Raw genomic sequence first — 23,091 nt, forward strand, 5'->3', positions numbered from 1 at the left:
ACTTTATAAAGTGAATCTTACTGTCTTAACGGATCGAAAATGTCAGATGATTACCAGTTGAACCAAATAGGTACCTACATTACATGGCCCCGAATAATTATTAGGTAATATATTGTATTAATATCACGTGTGCCTACGCGCGTAGGTATTTTGTGCCATAGCTATCATCGGATAAGTTTGGCAAAATGATATGTCGTCATTCTTAATTGCACATACTAAAAATGAAATGTTGGTACAAATATTATAATGTTAATGATGTAAAAACATGTCTGTTGGTAATTATTACCATCCATTATATAAACATAAAATACTCGTTTTCCGTTCAAAAATATGTAGGTATTGTCTGGAAATATTTCGATTTATTGAGTTTTGATGTTCAATTTATTAACGGCATATGAAACGCACATAAAAGTATAAGACTCGAGTCCATATAGTAAGATTTTAATCGATTTCACCTTGTAAATCCGTCTTATTATTATATATGGTCACCATTTATAGAATTACAATACGTGTGTGTTATGTGTTTATAGTTTTTACTACAGGATGATTATTTTAACAATAAACACTGATGTAACAGTAAGTATTATTTTTGTATAAGATTGAATTCATTGCAAAACAACATTTTTGATTAAAAACTATATTTTAACAATTTTTATCATTGTTATCGTCTATTTTTTTTTTTTTTTTGAATAATAAAATATTTTAAATTCGTATAATTTAAAGAGGAATATTTTTCTAAAAACAATAAAAATATATATAATGTATAAGCTATAAAAATTAAATTTCAAACGATTAGTTTTAATTTATAACTTATGTGTTGTAACCTATTATTATGTATTGTAAGTTAATCTGTTGTAAAAGTGTTTAATGTTCAGATGATGTTAATGAGGCATGGTAATCCACAAAATGTTGATCGATTTGACTCTGCTCGTCAAAACTTTAAACGTTAAAAAATATTATCAAAATCATTAATACTTTTCGAGTTAATGATGGTGATTAGTGTTTAAAAAATCATCCTATATGAATAACGATTTCAAGTACCTAAGTTTAGCAATGAGAAAATTCATCATTTTCAGATTAAAATAATATGTCGTGCAAAGAATAATATAATTTCACAGTAGGTACGGCACAATTGCAGACTTCCATCTATATAATAATCAGCATTAGATACATTTGGTGTACGATATTTCATATTTTAAATGCTGGTTATGAAAACTGTTAAATATTTAAACGAAAAAAAAATGTTTTGAAATCTTTATCATCTGTATTCAAAGACTAAGCGGTTTTTGCACGTATGTTTATTTTTGTATTATACCTTCACTTTCTAATGCTTTTGTAATGGTGCATTCAAAAAAATGTTTGTATAGATACATGCATAGACAAAAACACAAAACACTTTGTACAGGGTGATCTTTTTTATCATCTATATTCTATAAGGACGCACTCATTATCTTAAAAAATATTAACATTAAAAAAAAATTCTTCTTAAAACCATCATTAAAAATATGTTTCAAAAAGTACCTAGGTGTTCTTAATTATAATTGTTGAAGTGTTTATTTTTTTAAGTGATAACAGACTTCCATTTTTAATTTTTTTTTTTTTTTAAGTAAACTACTTTTTGGAATATTTTGATTTATAGAAACCAAATTTCGAATGAACATTTAATTAATTATATAACTTCAACTTATAACTATAAGTAAGACTCAGAACTTAAAGCTTTTAAAAATATCTAAATATGCATCCATGTTTACAAAAATCAGTATATAAGTACCTACCTATTATATTGGTTGTGAAAAAATTATTTCTAAAAATAATTAATAGTAAATAAATAGCTTTAAAATTCTTTTCTTTATTAAAAATTGTATGTATCGATATATATTCGATTAATCTACTTTTTTCCTATTATTCGCTAAGACAACATTTACTGTGCCCCTAACAATAATACAATGTTAATGTGATATATTTAACGTAAGACACCTTTTTTGATAAAGTGTCTTGTTTTAAATGTATCACTTCGTGCATATGTACTATATAATATATGTAGGCACAATAAACAAGCATAATATTATAATACAATTCGTAATTCATATTGTAACGCAATGTATCATATTATTATACACAAGTAAAGATATATGCTAATACCTATTTAACTATTTATTATATGATGAAAATATATAGGTACTGTCGATTTTTAAGTTTTAAAAAATAATAGATATAATTTTAGGTATGTATAGATACATTGCATTAAGTAATATTTTTAATTTTTAATTAAAAAATGTATACGATCTTATTATTTACTTAGGTATTTTTAAATTTATACCTATATAAATTGTATTGATTTTTTAATAATAACATTTTATGTAAAGTGCAGAACATGACTTGGGGTTATATCTATGGAAAGTACAAATAATGATCCATGAACAATAAACTATAAGTTATAATACACATAGTTTAGGTTATAACATTATTGTCATGTAATAGTGTTACATATTATAATACAGTATGTACCTACTGTTTAGCACTGGAGATACACGCAATTAATAATTATACTTTTATTTTATATGATTTTTACTTGTATAATTCTTGAATACCGCCCTATCATAAAGAACAAAAGAACGATAAGGATTTTTTTAACAATATTATTTTTAAAGGAAAATTATAATATAGTTACTTCAAACGTTACCATTGAAATTCGTCTACCTACATTTGTTCGTTTAAATCATATGCTTTTACGGCTACTCGAAAAATTATTATTTTTTTAAAAGTAAAAGTATATTAAATCGAGCATAAAAATTGTATATTTTATATATTTATTAATACATCAATGTGAGTATGTGACACGTGTTTTTTTATTGGTTATTTTACCGCATAAATTGTTGAAACCTCAACATTTTTATTCGAAGGTTACACTTTCTGATAAATGTCAAATCAAATTTAATACGCCAATAAAATACGGCGGCACGTATTGTATTGTATTTATTAATAAATATAAAAATAAATTGTTATTTCATTGTGAAACACGCATGTAACGTCGTTTTAAAATCGTTCACCAAATATTATTATTTATTACAGATTGTATTTTATTATAACCGGATACACCACATGCATAGTATAATATTACCGAAACAATAGTTATTCGACAATCTATAAAATGTACCTATTAACCGAACGTACACGTCAAACTCGAATAGTCGTATTTTGTTATTGTTTATTAACTAGAAATGTATAAAATTTTAAATTTTCATCAAATCTATAAACTAAATTTTATAGTTGTTCTTATAATGGTCGGTGTTGTTTTATGATCCATGCAAAATATAATTTACAAATTGCGATGGGAAAGATAGTCACGGCCCGTGACTCACAGGAACCGCGACATGTATACTATTATAAATATTATACTATATTATTATACCTACATTGCTGTACACATTACACATATTATATTAAATTGTTTGTGACCAAACTACACTAATATACCTACTTTAATACTTAAATATGTATTATAAATATTAAATGTACGAGTAATATGTATGAATGTACAATGTAACTATTATACATTTGTAACATAATAATATAATAAGTAATAACACTACAGTAGTGGATATTAAACTTCAGTTGATATAATAATTACTGACCATTATGACCTTAGGTAATATTACTAATAACTAATAAGTAATGAGAAAAATCCAAACAAAAGAGTAAATCCTTTCCATTTTGTCTTATAAGTCTTGTACGATCTATATCGGCTTGTATCATTGGTATATTAATATATAATAATTAATAATATATTATTATATATTATTGATTTTATTATTATTATAATTATATATTTTAGTCGCTGATAGGTACTCGTCGTTTTCCTTCGTATTATTATTCTTATTTCTATTCTATACGTTGCGGTAAGTCAACACAAACCGTGCATGTCCTTATTATAACATATAGGTATATTTATATTATATCATGTATGTGCTCTTGGCGGGAAAGGAGAGAGACAGGCGAGACTGGTTTAGCACGTGTATTCAACATATTATATATATATATTTATATATAATATAAGTTATTATCATTATTGTATATTTTATACTCGCGTTTATAATAATATATAATATATATTATGTGCATTTATTATAGGTATATTGTACACAAAATGTAGGTTACGCGGGTGACGTATATAATTTTATAATAATATAATATAATGTATACTTAGTAAGTATCCCAGTTAGCTTCCAGTTGTGCTCAGCGTAGCTGTAACAGAAAGCCGACTAATTATTATACGTCGATCGTCAGATTTATTTGTTTACTTTTTCGTTTTAACCGTTTTTTCGTTCTGCGTGTTGTTTATTTTTTTTTCTTATATTCTAATCGATTCTTTTCCGCTTTGTAATAATGAACAACGGTAATAATTATTATTGTGCTGTATTTATACTAACTGTAGTAAACCACACAGGCATATTATGCTAAGGTCGTAGTGAGATTGTCAGGATTGATGATCAAGCTATAATTCACGACATCGACGAGCATGCAGATATTCATTCAGAATTGTATATACGTTTTTAATATACCACAGGCATAGTAAACTCTAACTGTTAAATACGAATTGATAATCATATATATAAATATGTACATTGATGTATTATTTGAAAAGGATTTTGTGCGTGGTACGTATACGTTGTGTCTTTGTTATTTTTTTACGATACTACTGCATGCTGTAAGCCTGTAACTACTATCGTCAGTAGATACTATGCATATTGCACAACCAGGGTTACACTACATTATTGATTATTGTTAGTGGGTAAAAAAATCGTTCCGGTCATTCCGTCATTTCTCTATGATCACCGCAATTATAGTTTTAAAACTTACTGTGAAATTTCACAATACCAAATGCTTGAAAAAAAAATAATTACATTTTATATACCTATTTTAAAAATTAACAAATAACAACAATATGCAGTTTTTCATCAAACGAATTGTGTTATATCAAATAGATATCAAATTTTTAATAATTACTAAGAATTTATAAGTGTATAACATTTTAACATAGTAAGATAAGAATATATTATAGCTGGAATACACCTTAATTAGTTCATTAGCTCTCTCCTTCTCTCTTCTCTCCAACATATTCATTGTCGAAATAATGAATTATATTATATTAATTTATTAAATAATAATGTGTATTAATTTCACTTGTTACCTATCATACATTTATGTTTATTTTTAGATTTATAATTGATACATCACTTAATAATAATATCATTGAAAAGACTAGTTTTTAGATCTGTGATTTATCTATATTTCAGTTATATAAAGTGGTTCGTGTAAAGAACAGTTTAAATTGAAAAGTATTAATGCAAAATTTTCAATATTTAGTAGTTTTATGATATATTTTCCGTCTTTATTAGGTAATGCTTTCCATACTGTTCTCTTTACGGTACCAAATGTTTTCTATGTTAGCGATTTCAAAAATGAATCGCGAAAAATACAATTATTCTCTTTGAATTGAATTTATCATTAAAACAATTAATATTCATGTAAGCAGGATTAATGTTACATTTAGGAGTTTCAATATATTTTTTAAATTTTTAAGTTTTTAAAATTAAAAATTCAGAAAGCATTTTATTTTACCTCTAATTGTCATTTTTTTTATCGGTTACATTTTTAAAATAAAAATAATATCTATATTTTAAAGCTTATATAGGTACTACGAAAATCTAGCTATGATATACTACTGTATATACGTACAATCGTATTAAACGAGGTATAAGCACACGAGGAAGGGGAGTGGCGTGTGTATTGGTTTTTAAAAACAGTATATTTTTGGGAGAATTTTATCCCTAGACTGAAAACCAGTTGCAATAGTAGTTATTTGGAAAATCGAAATCACGAAAATATGATTAAATAATAATTGTTTGTGAATACAAAACACACATATAATATTGGCGTACAACAACAACGACTGCACGGGCGATGGTTTGTGTGTGGCAGCATATATATATGTATATAATATATACGTGTATAACAAGATCTGAGAGTGGAGACGAAAATTATTTACAATCCTCAGCGGCAGTGGCGGGCGGCATTATCTCTCCTCTCGGGGACGGACCGTGGGAATGCGTTAACCGAACGCCCACAGTCGTAGAGTATATTATAAACTGACACAGACTGGTTTTTTCTTATTTCCTTCTCTTCTTTATGTCTGTTAGCCTCTCCTTATCCTCGCGGTCACTACCGATTTCGTTTCATTTTCCAGCGAAGTCAATGAACAGTGTCAAATCACTCAAATCCCTGTATAGCTCATTATGATAACATTATTATATTTATATAATATGTATTTTATATACCTACTTAGGTAGGTGCGTTGAAATTCGTTGGAACAAAAAAGTATGATTTGGTGTGAAATACTTCGGACATTTTTCGGAAAACCAAAATGTACTATATGTAAATGATACGTCATATGTCTATCAATCTAATACAGGAATTTACAAGTACGGGTAATTTACCAAAGAATACCTAACTGTTTTCTAAACTTAGAAGTCCGGATAAAATAAAATTTAGACGAGTGGCCTAACCTATATAATAATATGATATATAGCTAATATGGTACCTATACAATTTTATGTCCAACAAAAATTTAAATAATTGTATTATGATTATTATATTATTAATCTAGTGTTTTTGTTTGAAAAAAAATGTTTTTTTTAAAATTTAAATCTATGCATAATAATATGTATTGAAGTACGTGGTTACATATCAAGATTTGTACATCCATACACACGTATAGTTGACTGTAATTTAGTTTCGTTGCGTGTAGATATATTATACTGATATAGTACCTAGGTATAATAATAAATTATAACTATTCGCTAACGGTATATATTATAATAGTTGAATTTCCTTATATACGAGTGACGAATCTAATCATTTTTAACTACATTGAAGTGATATGATGCTCATTTTTCTATTATTGAAATGCGACCTATTTTTTATTCTGGAAATTTTATAGCGTACTGATATAATTTATTTAATTATTAAAATGCCAAAATATACTGTTATTTATTTCAGTTCTTGATATATTTAAAATCAAAAGGAAATTTTATAAAATAATTTGTTATATGTCACTCGAAAATACTGAAAAATGCTTTATACCTAAATACCTAATTGATTATTTGAATTCTAAGCGGATCGAAGATTAATAGTTTTATATTCTAACTACCTATATTTTTTGTAACTGTCAACACTTTTATCAGAGCAGAAAATTTGCTACTATCTTCATCATTAATGGTGGTTAAGGTAGAATTCTTTATTTTCTATTCTTTCATAAAGATAATAAATCTCACTGAATATGTTCGCTGGGGGCCCGTTTCTCATTTCTAACACAATCGTAAAGTTAATATTCTAAATAAAAAAACTAAAATAATATATGCATGTAATCTTCAAATTGTATTGTTTTAAAATTGGTACTTTGAGACTTGAGGAGTCATAAACAGGCAAAATTCCCAGTAAAGGTACGTGTTTAAATAATTATGAAAAATTAAAATTCTCTTAAAAATTAGAAATATTTATGCCAAAATTAATTTTCAACAAATTCCATTTTAATTTTTTGTATTTATTGTAATTGAGGAAATGAAATTTAAAATCCTTGTTTATTTTGAGCTATTTATTATTATTTTAAGTTTTTACTTTTTTATTTTGTTATGTTAATGATAAAGAAATTTTGTTTTTAATTAAAAATTCAGTATAGGAGGTTTCTTGAAATTTGTTTTTAATGTTGTTATAGGAATTTTAATAAGTAGGTACATATTCTACACATATTTGTTTTATAAAGTTTAAAGTTAGAATTTCTACAAAATTAGATATTTAAATAAAAATTTTATTTTTCCTGTGATAGTAATGACTTTCTTACAGCATGTTTTTGGAAAAAAATACGTTAGGTTAGCGTCATCAATGTGTGATTAAGATTTAAATAATTTGATGTCTCTAAATAAAAATGCAATTCTGTAATTCAAATATTTGTGTAAAAAAATACTATACAATGTCGTGTGATATTATAATATAAATATACGACAAAATTAATAATAATTTTTTGATTAGATAGGGAAACGCTTGCGATTACTATCTAAAAAAATGAAAGTGAAAAAATTGACATGGATTTTCTATGGTGTTGATATACTTCCGGTTTCCTGTAAGATACAATTAAAATAAGTACACTACTTTGACGGTGACATTGTGTTCTTAAAAAACAACAACAAAGGTTTATTATGTAATCCAAATTTTTTATTATTCTTTAGAAGGCTAATTACAAATATATACTATGAATGCGATGAAATAATACACTAATTATGTCACTTATTGTGAGTGCACCAGCTCGTGTGTGTGAAGCTTTTACCATAATATTAATTGGGTATTACAATACAAGTCATAAAATCATTGTCCTATTACATTCTTAGATGTTTGCCGTAATGGATTGCAATAAATAATAATATTATGATGGTGTTTGTGCAGGTCGGTATCGTCACAACTCGAACAAAATAATAAATTCATTGACGAGCGAAAAATATTTTACGCAACATAGCTACACGACTTGACTACGTACACCAAATCGCCTAATAAAATATTTTTTATTGCAATAACCTAATAAAATATATTTTATTGCAGTACACTTATTATATTATGTACTATACACTGATATATAATCATGATTTAGACCATCGTCACGCTGCAATTTATCTATGTATAGACTATATAATATAATTATAGGGCTCGAATGTCGATGACTAGGAGAAATCGGCAAAATGCCTGTATTTAAGCGCTACAGTTCGACAATTATTATTAACAAACGTACAAGCCAAGTGGTGTAACTAAGAGACGATAGATTCTCGAGATGGACTTTCCTCCCTCCCATCACTCGCAAGTAAATTTGAGTATAAAATATAAATATATCAATGCATTCAATATTACAATAAATTATCATTGCTGTGTGGCAAGTCCTCGTGGATCACAATATTACTTATTACTGCAGGGAAATCACACATGCCTCATACGTCGTCATAATATTATATCAGCTGTACTTATTTATAGTTGTACAGTTTAAAGGTGTCTATTTAACATCATAAATGTATCAACTTATTACAAAACGTGAACAGCGATGTTTAATTTATTTTTCTTAATCTTTGATCAGTATATTTTATCCCTTGAATAATACGAACGTTTTCAATGTTTTCCTGAAGCGTTTGTAAATAGTTCTGACCTGTATCCAAATCTTGCTCAACACCGGCACCATATCAATCGCTTTAAAGACATTTTAGACGCACGTGGCCTCCGGCGTGACGGCTGCATGCTGTTTTTTTTTTAATTTTGTTTTTCCACTTTAATAAAACGTCCACCGGTCGAAATTACAACCTTGCCATACGAGCCTCGAGGTGCCGGTCGCACGACGATGGCGCATATTATTCATACTATATATGTATATATATATTTATATGAGTATAATAATACTATAATAATATGTATCTATACCTACAAAAATTTTTTATTCGAGTTCAATTATTAATATTAAAAGAAAAAAAAATTAAGAAAAACCGGAACTTGATTTGGAGGCGGTGTTCCGCACGCGCCCATAGTTGAAAATAAAATCACATGCGCAGAAAGAATATAATAATATATTATGTTATCTATATAGGATTATACGTCATACGGAGTAAACGGGAACATTATGCGAAACCGGAAGAACAACATTTAAAAGAGTATATAATAATATATCATATAGGTAGGCTGTTATAGGTTTACGACTCTTTATGTCAAAAATAATATACATATATTATTATAATACTATTATATATAAGTATTTAACAAATACATACCTAATATATGTATTTTTAAGTTAATAAATTAAGTATAAGATATCTGTCAAAAAAAAAAATTACTTAAGTATAGATAGGTAGTTAGGTACCCAATCTTTTGATCCATTTTTATGGACGGCGTGTATTGTGAATAATATGTAATTCCTATGCATTTTATGTGTATAAATGTTATATTTTTTAATTATTTAATTAATTTGAGTTAATATATTAATATTATACTAAAAAATTGTACTGTTTAAAAGTTTTAAAATAAAAATTTTCAATCGCATATTATAATGCTTCGAATGTGTATAAAAAATATTTGTAATTATTCTAATATCAGCGGATACTCATCTGCTCTTAAATAATTATTTTTAGTGTATAGCTGGTATACGTTCGTAAACTCAATTTATATTATACGATCGTGATTTCTTTAAGTAGGTATATATTTTGTTTGCATAAATTAGGTACGAATTATTTTACAGCAATAAACGCGTAAATATAGAATACGCAAACCAATTGTGCGCGAATCGCGCGTCGACCGTTTTTCTCGTAAAACTACTTAACTATGTTGTCACCGCGGATAATTAAAACATAACACATTAAATTTACTCCCGCGACGGGAATATTATATCAATGATATATGCGTAGGTACATATAATAATAATATACCTAATATTATATGTTCACGACGTTGTCGTACCCATTCGGTAATAAATTCATCCACATAAAACTACTGCCTAACCGACGAATTATTCAAATCACATAATAGGTATATTATACGATAATAATAAATCGTAATATTATTTACTGTGTGTATACCTACCTATGTTTAATATATATATTTATCTCATACTCATCGTGGACGTTTTATTGCAGGGAAACAGTGTTATCCGTCCAGTGGCCTTCAAGCCGGGTTCAATGAGATTCACCGACAACGGCGAAAGATATGGCTCCACGCCTATCCTGGCCAGATCCTCGCACAGGCATCTATATGGCAGTAAGTACATTTATACAATACACATAATGAGATTTTCCCGCGTACATATAGCTGTTTTTATGCACATGATATATAATAATAACAAACGCTAAATTACTCCGCGAAAGACCGATAGGTACGAGATAAACGAACGCCTATAATATGCATATTTATAATATAGTACCCAACTAAAGATATTTTTTCGAAACAGAATTTCAACGGTTGTTCAATTTGCGGCTGTAAAATACTATAAAATACTAATTAGATTCTGAGTGGAACGATGGCCGCGAATGAATGTATTAATGTATGTATTGGTTAATTGTTTTACAATGATATACATACAATATATTATGTTGTTGTTGTTTTTTCGTTTTGATTCTGTTATCACTTTTTAAATGCAATTCAAACGTTTAAATATTGATTGAAGTTTCTGGTAACTAATTAGACAAATTAAATCGATTTAGTAATTTTGGGGAAGGGTGTCCAAAAAATTCTCGGTAGTTAATAAAATAATTGGGTTCAATTATCGAAAACGGGAATACAGCTTACACAGCAATAACAGTAACAGTTTTAAACAATGTCGATTTGGTTTTATTTTTGTAACTCAAAAATCAATAATCATGGACTTGAGATTTTTAAAAAATATTTATATAAGTAATGTTTTGACATAAAATAAAGGGACAAAATATTTTTTTAATTATTATTTATTTAGTAGGTATTTATAGACATTTGATACGTTCAAATTTTTTAAAGTTATTTTAAATAATTACGCGATGTTTTGGCAAAAATTAGTTAAACGTGATATACTAAAAATATACGAGACACGAGTGACGAGTATACTACTTATAATAATGTAAATAAATTTAAAATAGACTGACTCATCATCCGCTCAGAAGTCAGAATCTGATGATTCGGATGTAATGATTTGTCATTGAATTCAAATTTAACATATATTCATTACAATGACCTACCTACTCAGTACTCTGCAATGACAAGTTAAACACTCAAAAAATACTATACAACAGAACGACTCTGTTGGTTATTTTAAACTTAACATATAATATATATACCTAGGTGGTACCTCAGTACCTGTAGGCTGTAGGTATTAGGTACCTTATATAGTTAAACAATATTATGCTGTAATTTCAGCACGGGTTTTGTCTATACCTACAGCTGCAGATGTTTCTAAGGTCGCTTTTTGTGATATGAGATTATTTATTTTACTTCATCTGACTCGCCTACATACCTGAAACCTAACAACAGTTAGACACTAGCTTAAATTTGATAAAACAGCAAATTAAATTCCTAACGCCCGGAATCAAACTAACTACCTCTCGTATTCCTACCGGAACATACTTTACTACTTTAGCAACCAGTCCCATCGGCCAGAGGCAAACTCGATACGCGCATCATAAATTATAATTAATTTAAATAGATACTATTAATTTTGAATTTATTCGTTTTTTTAAAAAATTAGTTATATTATATAATATATTAAACTAAAGTAATTTGTATCGTATTATTTATCGTTATAGTTTACTAGAACTTTTTTTACTTACGTATCGCTTCGTAACTCATAAGATCATGATTCATGAGAAATAATATTCTGTCGTTGTGCATGGTTTGGTTATGCAGTGGCGTATTTGGGATAATTTTTCAGGGGGGGGGGGGGGGGGGGCAAAATGCAAAAATCTCTCACTGTTACAATATCAGGAAATTTGAATGCAATAGGTACTTTATTCGTTGTTATAGACACGGTTTTAACTTGTATACAGTTATAATCCTAAAAAATAATATAATAATACGCAATACGCATAATAATGAAATTTGACTTTTAATAATAGCTCAGTGCTAACGTATTTTGCGTAAAAAAAGTCTCGAGGGGGGCAAATGCCCCTGTTGCCTCCCCCCTCCCTCAAATACGCCACTGTGGTTGTGTAACTATACATTTAAAGTATAATAGTTAAACTAACAATATTCGCTTTAAATCAAATCTAAACAATTTTGCAACATTTTCGTTTCTTCTTCAATTTACTTTATCAACAAATTGCAGGTACCAATGAACTACACCATCAATCTAAGAAACCAAATATGATATCTTCGGGCACATTGGATCGAAAACTTCGTTCAGCATCTCCAATGGTGATGTCGTCCTTACCGGCTCAAACCAGCTGCAAATTTCGGCTAGGGCAACAAGACGATTTCAAATCATCCTCCTCATACAGTTCCTATAGAGATTACCGACCCAGGTACATATAGAACACTGAGGTGTTAATGTGTGTATGCATTAACGAGAGGTTTTTTTTTTATATAGTTCAAAGTCATTCGCGAGGCTTAGTAAACGATGCTCGGCATCCGAAGGATCAGCTAGTCTGTTGGATCTGACCCCTTCACCATCCGAATCTACTATGTTGTCAGAAATGGAAACAGTGTTGAGAGACAGAGACCGTGAATTGAGGCACCTACGACAAACGATGGAGCACAATGAGCAAGTGATCTTTAGAGTTTACCAGGAAAAGGAAAATGCTTGGGACAGGGAATTGCGGAGGATCAAAGCAATGGGAGATAATCGACTCAAAACAGCCGCGCAAAAGTCGCTTAAGCTGGAACAGATGCTCATGATGCAGACGTATAAGGTAAATAAATATATATATAAAGGTTTATTGCATAATGATGTACAAAATAATAATTTTATCATATTGTTTAATATATAATATTAACCGTATGGCCTTAATTTCAGTTGCAGGATGAAAAAAAAAGATTACAAGAAGAAAACGAAGGTTTGGAGTCCGAGACGACAAATTTGAAAAAAGAAATAGACGAATTAAAGGTGAGACTTGAGGAAACTGAATGGGGATTATGTCAGAAATCCGGAGAACTAGCTCATGTAAAATCACAACTGAAAGATACTCAAGTACGTAGACATTATATATATAAATATATATAAGTATAAATACTAAAAAATGTAAGATTATAGGAATATATATATGCTTTAAGCTCAAATATATCGTAATGCAGGAAGTGAGTTGAATTTTTTTAAATTAAATAAGTTTGAAAATATGTACGAAATCAAATTTATAAATGCCTAATGATGTTTTGTAATAATAAATTACAAATTACAACAATTAATAATAATATTAATAGATAAATAACTAAATTACCAAAATGGCAAAATATAAATTGTTTTAATGTTACTTACTATCGTAATTTAAATTAACTACTTATTTAACTGCCATACAATCAATATTAATCATAATCAAATAACTGAAAAAATAATGAGCTATTTATTATAATACTTAAATATAACCAAAATTATTTATATACAAAAATAACTAGACAGATGTGGCGATCGGCCCTTCCATCTCCTTTTTCTGGAATAAATAATAATGTTATAAATATGTACAAATAATCTAACAATGTGACACTATTATCATACTTATCAGCACCAATTTTCAGAGTGAACTTACGACAAAAGGCCATGAAGTGATCGCGTTGAAATCAGAAGTCAGAGAACTATTACAAAAGCTCGAATCAAAAGAACGTCGTATCGACGAACTTGAAGGAAGACGTCTTGAAAGAAGTAACAGTGACAGTGGTGGTGACGGCAATGATGACCAATTATCAGCAGATAAACTATGTTCGCTCGTCGGACGACTCAATGAACAAGTAAGTTGTTAAATTGTAAAATTTGACTTTTCCATCTACAATACTGTCCGTATTGTAAAACACGATACCTAATTATATTTTATATTTTTATCACATTTATACTATTTTTAGTAACATTAGTTGACAGTATTTATATCAGTTATATCGCCTCAATAAATATTAAAATATGTATTATTACCTTGTACCTACTATATTAATCGACGCACTTTACTTGCGCGCAGGTAGAGAACGAGTTGAATAAATCAAACAAGTTGTTGTCCGGATGCTACAGTACAGAAGACCTGCAGTCGTTGTTTCCGAAAAAAGACACAGAGGCGGACTCGCCACTGGAAAAATTCGGAGAACTGGAACGACACACGGCCAAATTGATTCGGGTGCTTAACGAGGAACGGAAGAATTGGGATCAGGAAAGGTTGAAGTGGTTCCAAGAGAAGGAAAAAGTGTTGTGTTACCAAAGGCAGCTTCAGATGAACTACGTGCAAATGTTCAGGAGAACGCAGGCATTTGAGGCACAGATCGAGAACCTCACCGTTCAAATGAACGTGTGCTCGGACCACTGCACCAGCGGCAAGAACACTGCCAGAAAAACCGCTGCTACCACAGTAAAGACCGTAAACGCCATTAAACTATAGACAGATTTAAGGACTTTTTTTTTTATTAAAAGTCTATCACTTTGGAAATTATATATTGTTATGTGAATTTTTTACCATTTATCATTATTATTATTATTATTATTATTATTTCTTATTATGTTTATATTTTATTGTCTTTTATTTTTGAAATTATGTATCATATTGATAAGTATACTTCTTTGTATAGTAGCAATACATACATATTGTGAATACTTATTCGATAAGTCACATCAATAATTTTGTATTATTAAAAGTGCAAATTTTTAACACGATTAGTACTTTTTACAATATACATTTTTACAAATAATTAAAAATATTTTATTGTTATTCATTGTTATTTGAATCATTCTCAAATTGTTTTGTTTTGAAAATGTCAACAAAATTGAAGGTAATTCAAAACTATACAGTTTACACTTAATAATTTATTAAATCTATTAGTAATTTTATACATATTATTTATTGATTAATAATGATTCTGAACAAAATAAATTGTACAAAATGCAATAAAAGTTTAATTATCACAAAAACATTTTAACTGGCAATACTGAATAGTAAAACATCAGGGGAAAAATAGTTAATAAGTATTTAATATAATTTATGATTACATATTTAAATTAATTTAAACAAGTAATAATACATCATGTATAATAATAATATACAGGAAAATAACAATGGTCACTAAAATATATATATTGATAAATATGTTTACCTAAGTACCTAACTAAAGTGTTTAAACTCAATGACTATCAATAATTCTGATATAAACCAATATTTGATACATGTAATACATTTAGCCAAAATTAAGTACTTACACTATAACAGAGACTATATATACTTGAGGACAAGATGCCTCGACACTTACGCATCCAACTATTTTCTCTTAACATTTTTTTAAAAATATGTAATTTTTTTCCGTTTTTCATAATGGTTTGTCATTAAGCGGTCTTGAACAATTCCTATTTCCTATTCTTTCAATATATAATTTTTTATACGTAAGATAATAGGCAACTACCAAATGTGGATTAAGAAAAAATAAATCAACTATCTGCTGGTCAAATATTTTTCTTAAGACAAACTATGGAAAAAAATTTCAAATTTACAAAAGATCTGCATATGATATTTTTAAACTAGAAGTAAGCATACAATAGTATAAACAGAGAAAGGCTTTGGAAAATTCTTTAGCATTTAGCATACTAACTAAACTAATAAACTGATCAACATGGTATAATTGTGTAACACAAATACTATTAGTTGAATCAAGGCGAACAGTGATATATCGTCTTCAAGTATTATTAATAGTTAATTGAAATTTTTAATTATTCTTTAGGGTCATTTTCAAAATAATCAATAACATTTTTTCTAGATGCAGATATCATTATTTTGTATAGCTTACAATTTTGACTAGTTTTGATAAGTTTGCACGGAATCTGGAAACATATTAATATCTATTGAAGTATTGAACCATTTCATGTAAATTCTTCATATAAGCTAACATTACAGTGACTATTTTCTCCATTTATCCTAGATGAGCACAATATTTCCTTATTGTATGTAGACTTCACTAAAATTTTATTTTTATAAATACCCTATAAAAAGAAAAAAAGAAAATTTTTTTAAATATTAAAACATTAATAGGTAAATTCTAATAGAAGATAAATAGAACTAAATTTGAGATGTATTGCTCCCTCTAAAAATACTTTATAACATGTAATGATTTATTATTAAATTTAAATTTAATATAACCATTATTGTGACCAATTCCTGTGAAAATGTAGAAAATATGCACTCAAAAAACTTACAATACTACAGAGTGACTCTTTAAATTTTAATTATTTTTGTAAAATATATTTTTAGACCTTTAAAACAATAATTTGAACATTGTAACATACGTCACTCTTTCAATAAAATGTTTTAGAGAAGTGTTATTGCTTGCACACATTAACAATCACTGCATGTTTATTGGTTATGTAAAAAAATAATAAACCTGAAACCAATGAAGTGGCTACAGTCATATTGTAAATTGGTACCTATACATCCATTAGTGTAAGATCTTCAGCTGTAATTGTAGTATCAAACGACCAACACAGATCCATCATTTTCTAATACTAGAATGTTAATATGAATTTCAAAATTTGCAAATTCAGCCTAAAAATAATAATATATTAAAATAATTTAATCTAATTTATAACATAAAGGTAGGTACTACCAATATTCTGAGCACACTACACTAATAAATTACTATCATTTTTCAGACAAGTATAAAAAATTATTATTTAATATTAAAATTAATGTTGACACTATAAGAAGCATCAAATCTTAAAATATTTAGAAATTTGATGTATATTTGATGTATGAAATCTATCATAAATTTAATAATTTGACCAACACTCACTCTACAATTAGCTGATTCTAAAACTCTTCGTAGCTCATTGCACAATTGGCATTCTTCAGAATCTCTTGTATAACTATTGTTGTTTACATGAAAATGTGGCAAATTTAAATTCTCATTACAGTTCATCAGTTTTAGCATATTAATTGGAATTTCTTTTGAGACAAATACAGAACAAATTAATTTTGTACCATCACATTTTAAATAAGCTGACCTTTAGCTAGCGTAACAATACCAGTTTTGATACCTTGATAGAAAAAAAATACAATAAGTAAAATATTCAATTATAATATATCTATTTGTTATTTTGATATTCAAATTTTACACAAATTTCTATAGGCTGAAATATTTTTGGTATTGCATCGCACAGCCTTCATTAACGCAATTAATTTTTTTTCAAATTTATTATTACTTTTATCCATTAAGTACTGTTGGTAAGGTATGGTCCCTTCGGGCCCTTGAATTCTATAAACATGTGTAAGCATCACGATTTAAGATACCATCTTAAATCGTGGTAGGCATCCTAGTCAGTATCAAACAAAAAATTGTTCTGTAGTCTAAACACTCTAAACGCAGTTTCTAGTCGTTTATCAGAATCACAGAACACATTACACGGCAGCTTATCTAATATCTATAGTAGATAGTATAGCCGTAGTGTGGTTGTGGAGGTACACCGCGACCGGTTCGTATGCGATTTGCAGTGCCAGTTTCATACATTCATAGATTTATTTTTGAACCTGTGTGGGTACCATATACCTACCTAAATCCATTGTTTATTCGTTTTCTTATCCTTCGTAGTTCGTTAATTTTTGATACTTGTCCCTCTTTCAGTCTTTCGGCTGTTTGAAATTTTTTTAATCTTATTACAAATTACAATAGTTACAGATTCTTGACTTCTGTGGTATAATATTCATAATAGTTTCAATTCAAGCTCGCCACTTCAAAAATGGCGTCTGGATCCAAGTCTTTGAAGAGAAAGTCCAACGGTCCAGATTCATATACCGATGAAGTATGGAAACGTACAAAAGGAACTGTTGACAAAAAATTGGAGCGTGCCGAGCCTTTCAGAATATTTATGTCCCCGATAGAATGCGATCCAGGTACTCACATTGAAGAATCAACACTTTCGTTTCCAGGTGTGTACAATATACTATATATTTCAAAATAACAATTACAGATACAGAATTATCCCTTAATGCAGTAATAGTATTTACAATTTACTATTAAGGTGTTAACAATGTTATGATTTTATCAGAAACATACAAAATCAAATTTGTAACTTATTATAATTTTTTTTAGAACTCTTGGACCAAAGTCTTGGTGAGTTGACTGAATCACTTCATATAAACTTCGTGGTCGAGCTCGGCTGGTTACTCGCTCAATATTTTATAACTGGTCATAGGTAATATTTTGATAGTAAATCTTGATAACCTATTAATAATATATTGTATTGACCGCATTTCATTACATTTTTATGCAAAATTTTAAGCATGTTACTGTTATTGAAAAGCACCCTGCATTAATAATAATTAGAATCCAGATTTATATTCTGTTAAAATGTTTTAAATATGATGTTTATATATTATATGCAGTAAAAATTGATGAAACATTCCCAAAATATTTAAAAAAAAAATAAATTAAAATTAGTTTTTTATAACATCATAACTAATCATAATTCATAAGCAAAAAAAAATTTTTTAAATATTTTATTAAATTAAACATGCAGTATAATTATGATAATTTATATGCAATATGTGCATTAACATCAGAAAAAAATCAATATTATACAATGTTTTTAAAGGAATGTACAATAATAATATAATATAATTTTCTGGAGTAGTTAGTATGCCAATTCGTGATTATTATCTTATATATGCTGAACAATTTCTCAACATCTACAGACTTAAGACCAATAGGTATGTGGTCATACTAGGAGATACATTTTGAGAAATTGTCACATTATTGTCCCCGAACAAAATTTTAATTATTTGTACCTACCATTAATTAAAAATTTTTATTTTTTTCTTGAGTTAGGTATAGCATTAACACTAAAATATTTCCTTTAATATAATCCAATATATCGGAAATGTGCTAAAATATTCTAAAATACTCTTATCAAAAAATACATTTTTTGATAGATTTTACAGATTATGAAACACAAACTTTTCTTACTCTTATTAAACAGCATTCGCTTATTATAAATATGTTATGTATAAAAATCCATTCTAATAATATATTAGTCCTATTGCCAATTTTTACGTTTTACCAAATTTATTTCATAATTATACCAATTTAAATCTACGGGTTAATAATAACGATTCTTACTAAAAAATTAGAAAATATTAATAATTTATGGGTCTTAGTAATATACCTAGAGAAGATTACAAAATTACCAAAGCTCATGTACAACAATCAATGGCATCAACAATATATTTTTCTATTCATTTTTTCATCTTCATATTAATTATTAATTATATACCGTTTTCTTTCACATTATTTATATGTTTAATACTGTACAATTCTATTGTTCAGAATGACAAAAATATTATGTATTATGGACATTTGTCCTAAGAGGTTATTCCCACAGATCAAAATCAGAAATGATACTGTACAATTTTAAGTACACAAATATACTTAGTGTATCACAGTGATTTGACATTTAAATATAATTTTAATGTAAAATTGTCATGTAAAGTGTATAACTTATTATCTTGTACAAACCTTTTTTAAATTTTTAAATCCTATCAGTATATTACATATTTAATTGTAGGTCACTTATAATCTATACTTAATACTTACAGTTAAGAGCTCAAATCTTAAGATATTGTATCAAACTTTATTTAAACATTTAAGGAATAACTTAAGTATCATTATTATATTATTTAGAATAATTTCATATTCATATTACTTAAAATAAGATAAGTTTATACAATGTAATTTTAATTTATAGTAATAATTTATTTTTAAAAGTAAATTTTATATTTTTTTCCAGGGGCAAAAAAATTACACTATTATATGAACAATGTGATGAAAATTTAATTGAATTAGATTTAAAAAAGAAGATACCTCATATTAAACATAAAAAAATAATTAATGCTAATGCTTTTGGTCATCAGCATAGGTCAGTATTATTCTATAAACATTATATAAAAACTTTGAACACATTTAATTATTAATTAAATTGGATTTTAAATTTTAGCAAAGTATCAATGTTTGCTTATGCTGATGGTAGTTTACGAGTTGTAGTTATGTCTGCCAATTTGCGTGAAGATGATTGGACCAAATTCACTCAAGGGTAAAAACAATTATTGTTATTTTTGTTTTTAATTTAATCATTTTAAATTCTAGGATTTGGGTAAGCCCAAAATTTCCATTAAAAAAGGAGGATAATACGTCAGACGGTAATTCAAAAACTAATTTTAAAATAGATATTTTACGATATTTAAAATCTTTTGATGAACAATCATTAAGTCAATGGATAGAAAAAATTGAAAAAGTTGATTTCAGTCAAGCAAAGTAAGAATTTAGAATATACTAAAAAATAAAATGACAAACAAAAAATATTAAAAATGTTTTGTTGTGTAGTGTGTTTTTCATACCTAGTGTTCCAGGCAAGCACCAAGAACAGTTATGGGGTCATTTATATTTGAAAAGTATTTTAGAAAAATATGCTTATCTACCAATGGGTGTTCCATCAGATTGGCCTATAATAGCTCAATGTTCTTCTTTGGGTTCTTTGGGTACTTCAGACAAAGAATGGTTGAAATCAGAGTTTATCAAAAGTCTATCAGCTGCTAATTGTTATGATCCTTCAAAAATAGACAAATATGAGATTCCCTTCAACCTGGTTAGATAAACAATGAATTAAGTATTCAACCTAAATAATGAATTGTACCTTTATAGATTTACCCGACTATAAAAAATGTGTTGAATAGTTGGAATGGACCAATGGATGGTATGTGTTTGACTTACAGTAACCAAACACACCAAAAACAATTGTGGCTTAAAGAATTCATGTGGTAAATATTTTTATAATGTTTTGAACAATTTAGACCTTACTCATAGTATTTATGTTGATACATTGTTTTTCAGCTTGTGGCAGTGCCATTCACGAAAACGAACAAAGGCCATGCCTCATATAAAAACCTATTGCCGAATTTCACCATGTTGTACAAAAATGTCTTGGTTTTTGTTAACTAGCGCTAATTTATCAAAAGCTGCTTGGGGCAGAAGAATTAATTTAAAAGGTCAAAAAGATCAGGGTAACTACATAATGGCACAAGAAGCTGGAGTTTTATTCTTGCCTAAATTTGTGGTAGTTATATATTTTTTTATATTATAAATGTTTTATTCTTCTAAATATTATTTATCTTATTTTTTCAGACTGAATCTCATACATTTTCTATATTTGAAACCGAAGATAGTAAATTACCATATTTCTCTTTACCTTTTGACTTGCCATTAACTAAATACGACATCAATGATTGTCCTTGGAGTATACAATTGTAATAGGTACATTATAAATTAGTTTTTACACTTTAATATAATGAAATAATGTATAGTTTCCTAAATTAATATAATCATTTTTTTTAATGTTCTTATATACCTTGTAATATTTAAATAATATGAATTTTTTAATTTTATATTCACCACAGAATGATTTTTCAATAGAAAATTATTATTTATATCGTGTATAATTTTAAAATACAACAGTTTCCAATTATAGTTAACTTTTTGTTTAGATATGTGAAACATATCACAATTATACTTACATTATGTACTTAAGGTTTAGCTATAAATTATTTAATTAATATAATCACAATACTGTTGTGTAGCCCCACCCAAGATAAGGATTATACAGTATATTTTTTACTTATAAGTAGGGCTCGGATTTATATGTATTTATGAAACCAAAATATGTACATAAATATATGTTAAAAAACTCAAAATGTTTATTTTACTGATATGATTTATTTATTAATATTTAATTATATAATATATCCATATGAGTTCCTATTATTCGTAATGGAACAAATGATATTTTTAATAGTAAAATTATTTTAAAAAGGTATTAAAATTTATAAAACATAGATAAAAAAAATTAAAATAGTAATTATCTTTATTACAATTTATGATAAAATGTATTTTTAAATTTTTAATCGTTATCTATCGTTTATTGAGGTTATAAATATCGAATATTTTGTACTTTTGGAAACATGAGAAATAAAATTGTCTGTATTGAAAAATTCAGTTGTATACCTTTATAATTAATAATTATTAATAAATTGCAAATGATCAAATTGTTGAATTATGAAGGAAAAAATAGAATTATTGAGAAATATGTAAAATAAAATATAGTTCATTTAATTGGAAATCTATTGAAACGAATTTATCAAGTCACTGTAAAAATATGTATTTACATATAAATTTGAGCCCTACTTATAAGTTTTTTTTTGTTTTTATTCAGAAAATTCACAATCTGTATTAACACATAAGTAAAAGTGGTAGCCATACATAAACGTGTACATAATAATTAAAAACAAAACTCATTATAAGAAAAGTCGTCCAGGGGTTGAACCCTTTGATTTA

The 23,091-nt window shown here is 27.3% G+C and overlaps 2 protein-coding genes and 1 pseudogene across 5 annotated transcripts in view; 2 read left to right on the forward strand and 1 right to left on the reverse strand.

Annotated features, from left to right (window-relative positions):
• Positions 1-15,429, forward strand: part of LOC114121507 (leucine zipper putative tumor suppressor 2 homolog) — a 46,517-nt gene extending 31,088 nt beyond the window's left edge. The window contains exons 1-7 of one of the 2 annotated variants that reach the window (XM_050204375.1): positions 4,614-4,658; positions 10,716-10,836; positions 12,869-13,064; positions 13,130-13,451; positions 13,556-13,729; positions 14,272-14,481; positions 14,703-15,429. In XM_050204375.1, the coding sequence (XP_050060332.1) occupies positions 4,629-4,658; positions 10,716-10,836; positions 12,869-13,064; positions 13,130-13,451; positions 13,556-13,729; positions 14,272-14,481; positions 14,703-15,113 (1,464 nt within the window). In that variant the 5' untranslated portion in view covers positions 4,614-4,628 and the 3' untranslated portion in view covers positions 15,114-15,429. Of the gene's footprint in view, positions 1-4,613; positions 4,659-10,715; positions 10,837-12,868; positions 13,065-13,129; positions 13,452-13,555; positions 13,730-14,271; positions 14,482-14,702 lie in introns of those variants that run through there. The other variant, XM_027983889.2, reaches the window with a different exon arrangement.
• Positions 15,430-16,429: 1,000 nt separating this feature from the next.
• LOC114121520 (exosome complex component MTR3-like) lies at positions 16,430-18,024 on the reverse strand (annotated as a pseudogene).
• A 122-nt stretch (positions 18,025-18,146) lies between these two features.
• LOC114121519 (probable tyrosyl-DNA phosphodiesterase) lies at positions 18,147-22,232 on the forward strand. 3 transcript variants are annotated; one of them, XM_027983905.2, is made up of 10 exons: positions 18,147-18,243; positions 18,382-18,638; positions 18,802-18,904; positions 20,495-20,623; positions 20,702-20,797; positions 20,851-21,018; positions 21,088-21,349; positions 21,406-21,521; positions 21,595-21,817; positions 21,886-22,232. In XM_027983905.2, the coding sequence occupies exons 2-10, from the start codon at positions 18,449-18,451 to the stop codon at positions 22,009-22,011; spliced, it is 1,413 nt and encodes a 470-aa protein (XP_027839706.1). In that variant the 5' UTR covers positions 18,147-18,243; positions 18,382-18,448; the 3' UTR covers positions 22,012-22,232. The 3 variants fall into 3 exon arrangements, with proteins under 3 accessions (XP_027839706.1, XP_050060333.1, XP_027839708.1); XM_050204376.1 differs by having other exon boundaries at positions 18,166-18,184; XM_027983907.2 differs by having other exon boundaries at positions 18,196-18,638; positions 21,106-21,349.
• Positions 22,233-23,091: the final 859 nt, after the last annotated feature.

Source organism: Aphis gossypii, chromosome 3 (genome assembly GCF_020184175.1).
Source record: "Aphis gossypii isolate Hap1 chromosome 3, ASM2018417v2, whole genome shotgun sequence".
In the NCBI taxonomy this organism is placed as follows: Eukaryota; Metazoa; Arthropoda; class Insecta; order Hemiptera; family Aphididae; genus Aphis; species Aphis gossypii.

What these genes read in the sequence shown, in the direction of transcription:
- LOC114121519 (XM_027983905.2), top strand. Translation starts at nt 18,449, where the DNA reads ATGGCGTCTGGATCCAAGTCTTTGAAGAGAAAGTCCAACGGTCCAGAT. An exon ending in TGGACCAAATTCACTCAAGG is followed by an intron (nt 20,798 to 20,850) that starts GTAAAAACAATT and finishes TTTAAATTCTAG; the next exon opens with GATTTGGGTAAGCCCAAAAT. An exon ending in TGGCTTAAAGAATTCATGTG is followed by an intron (nt 21,522 to 21,594) that starts GTAAATATTTTT and finishes ATTGTTTTTCAG; the next exon opens with CTTGTGGCAGTGCCATTCAC.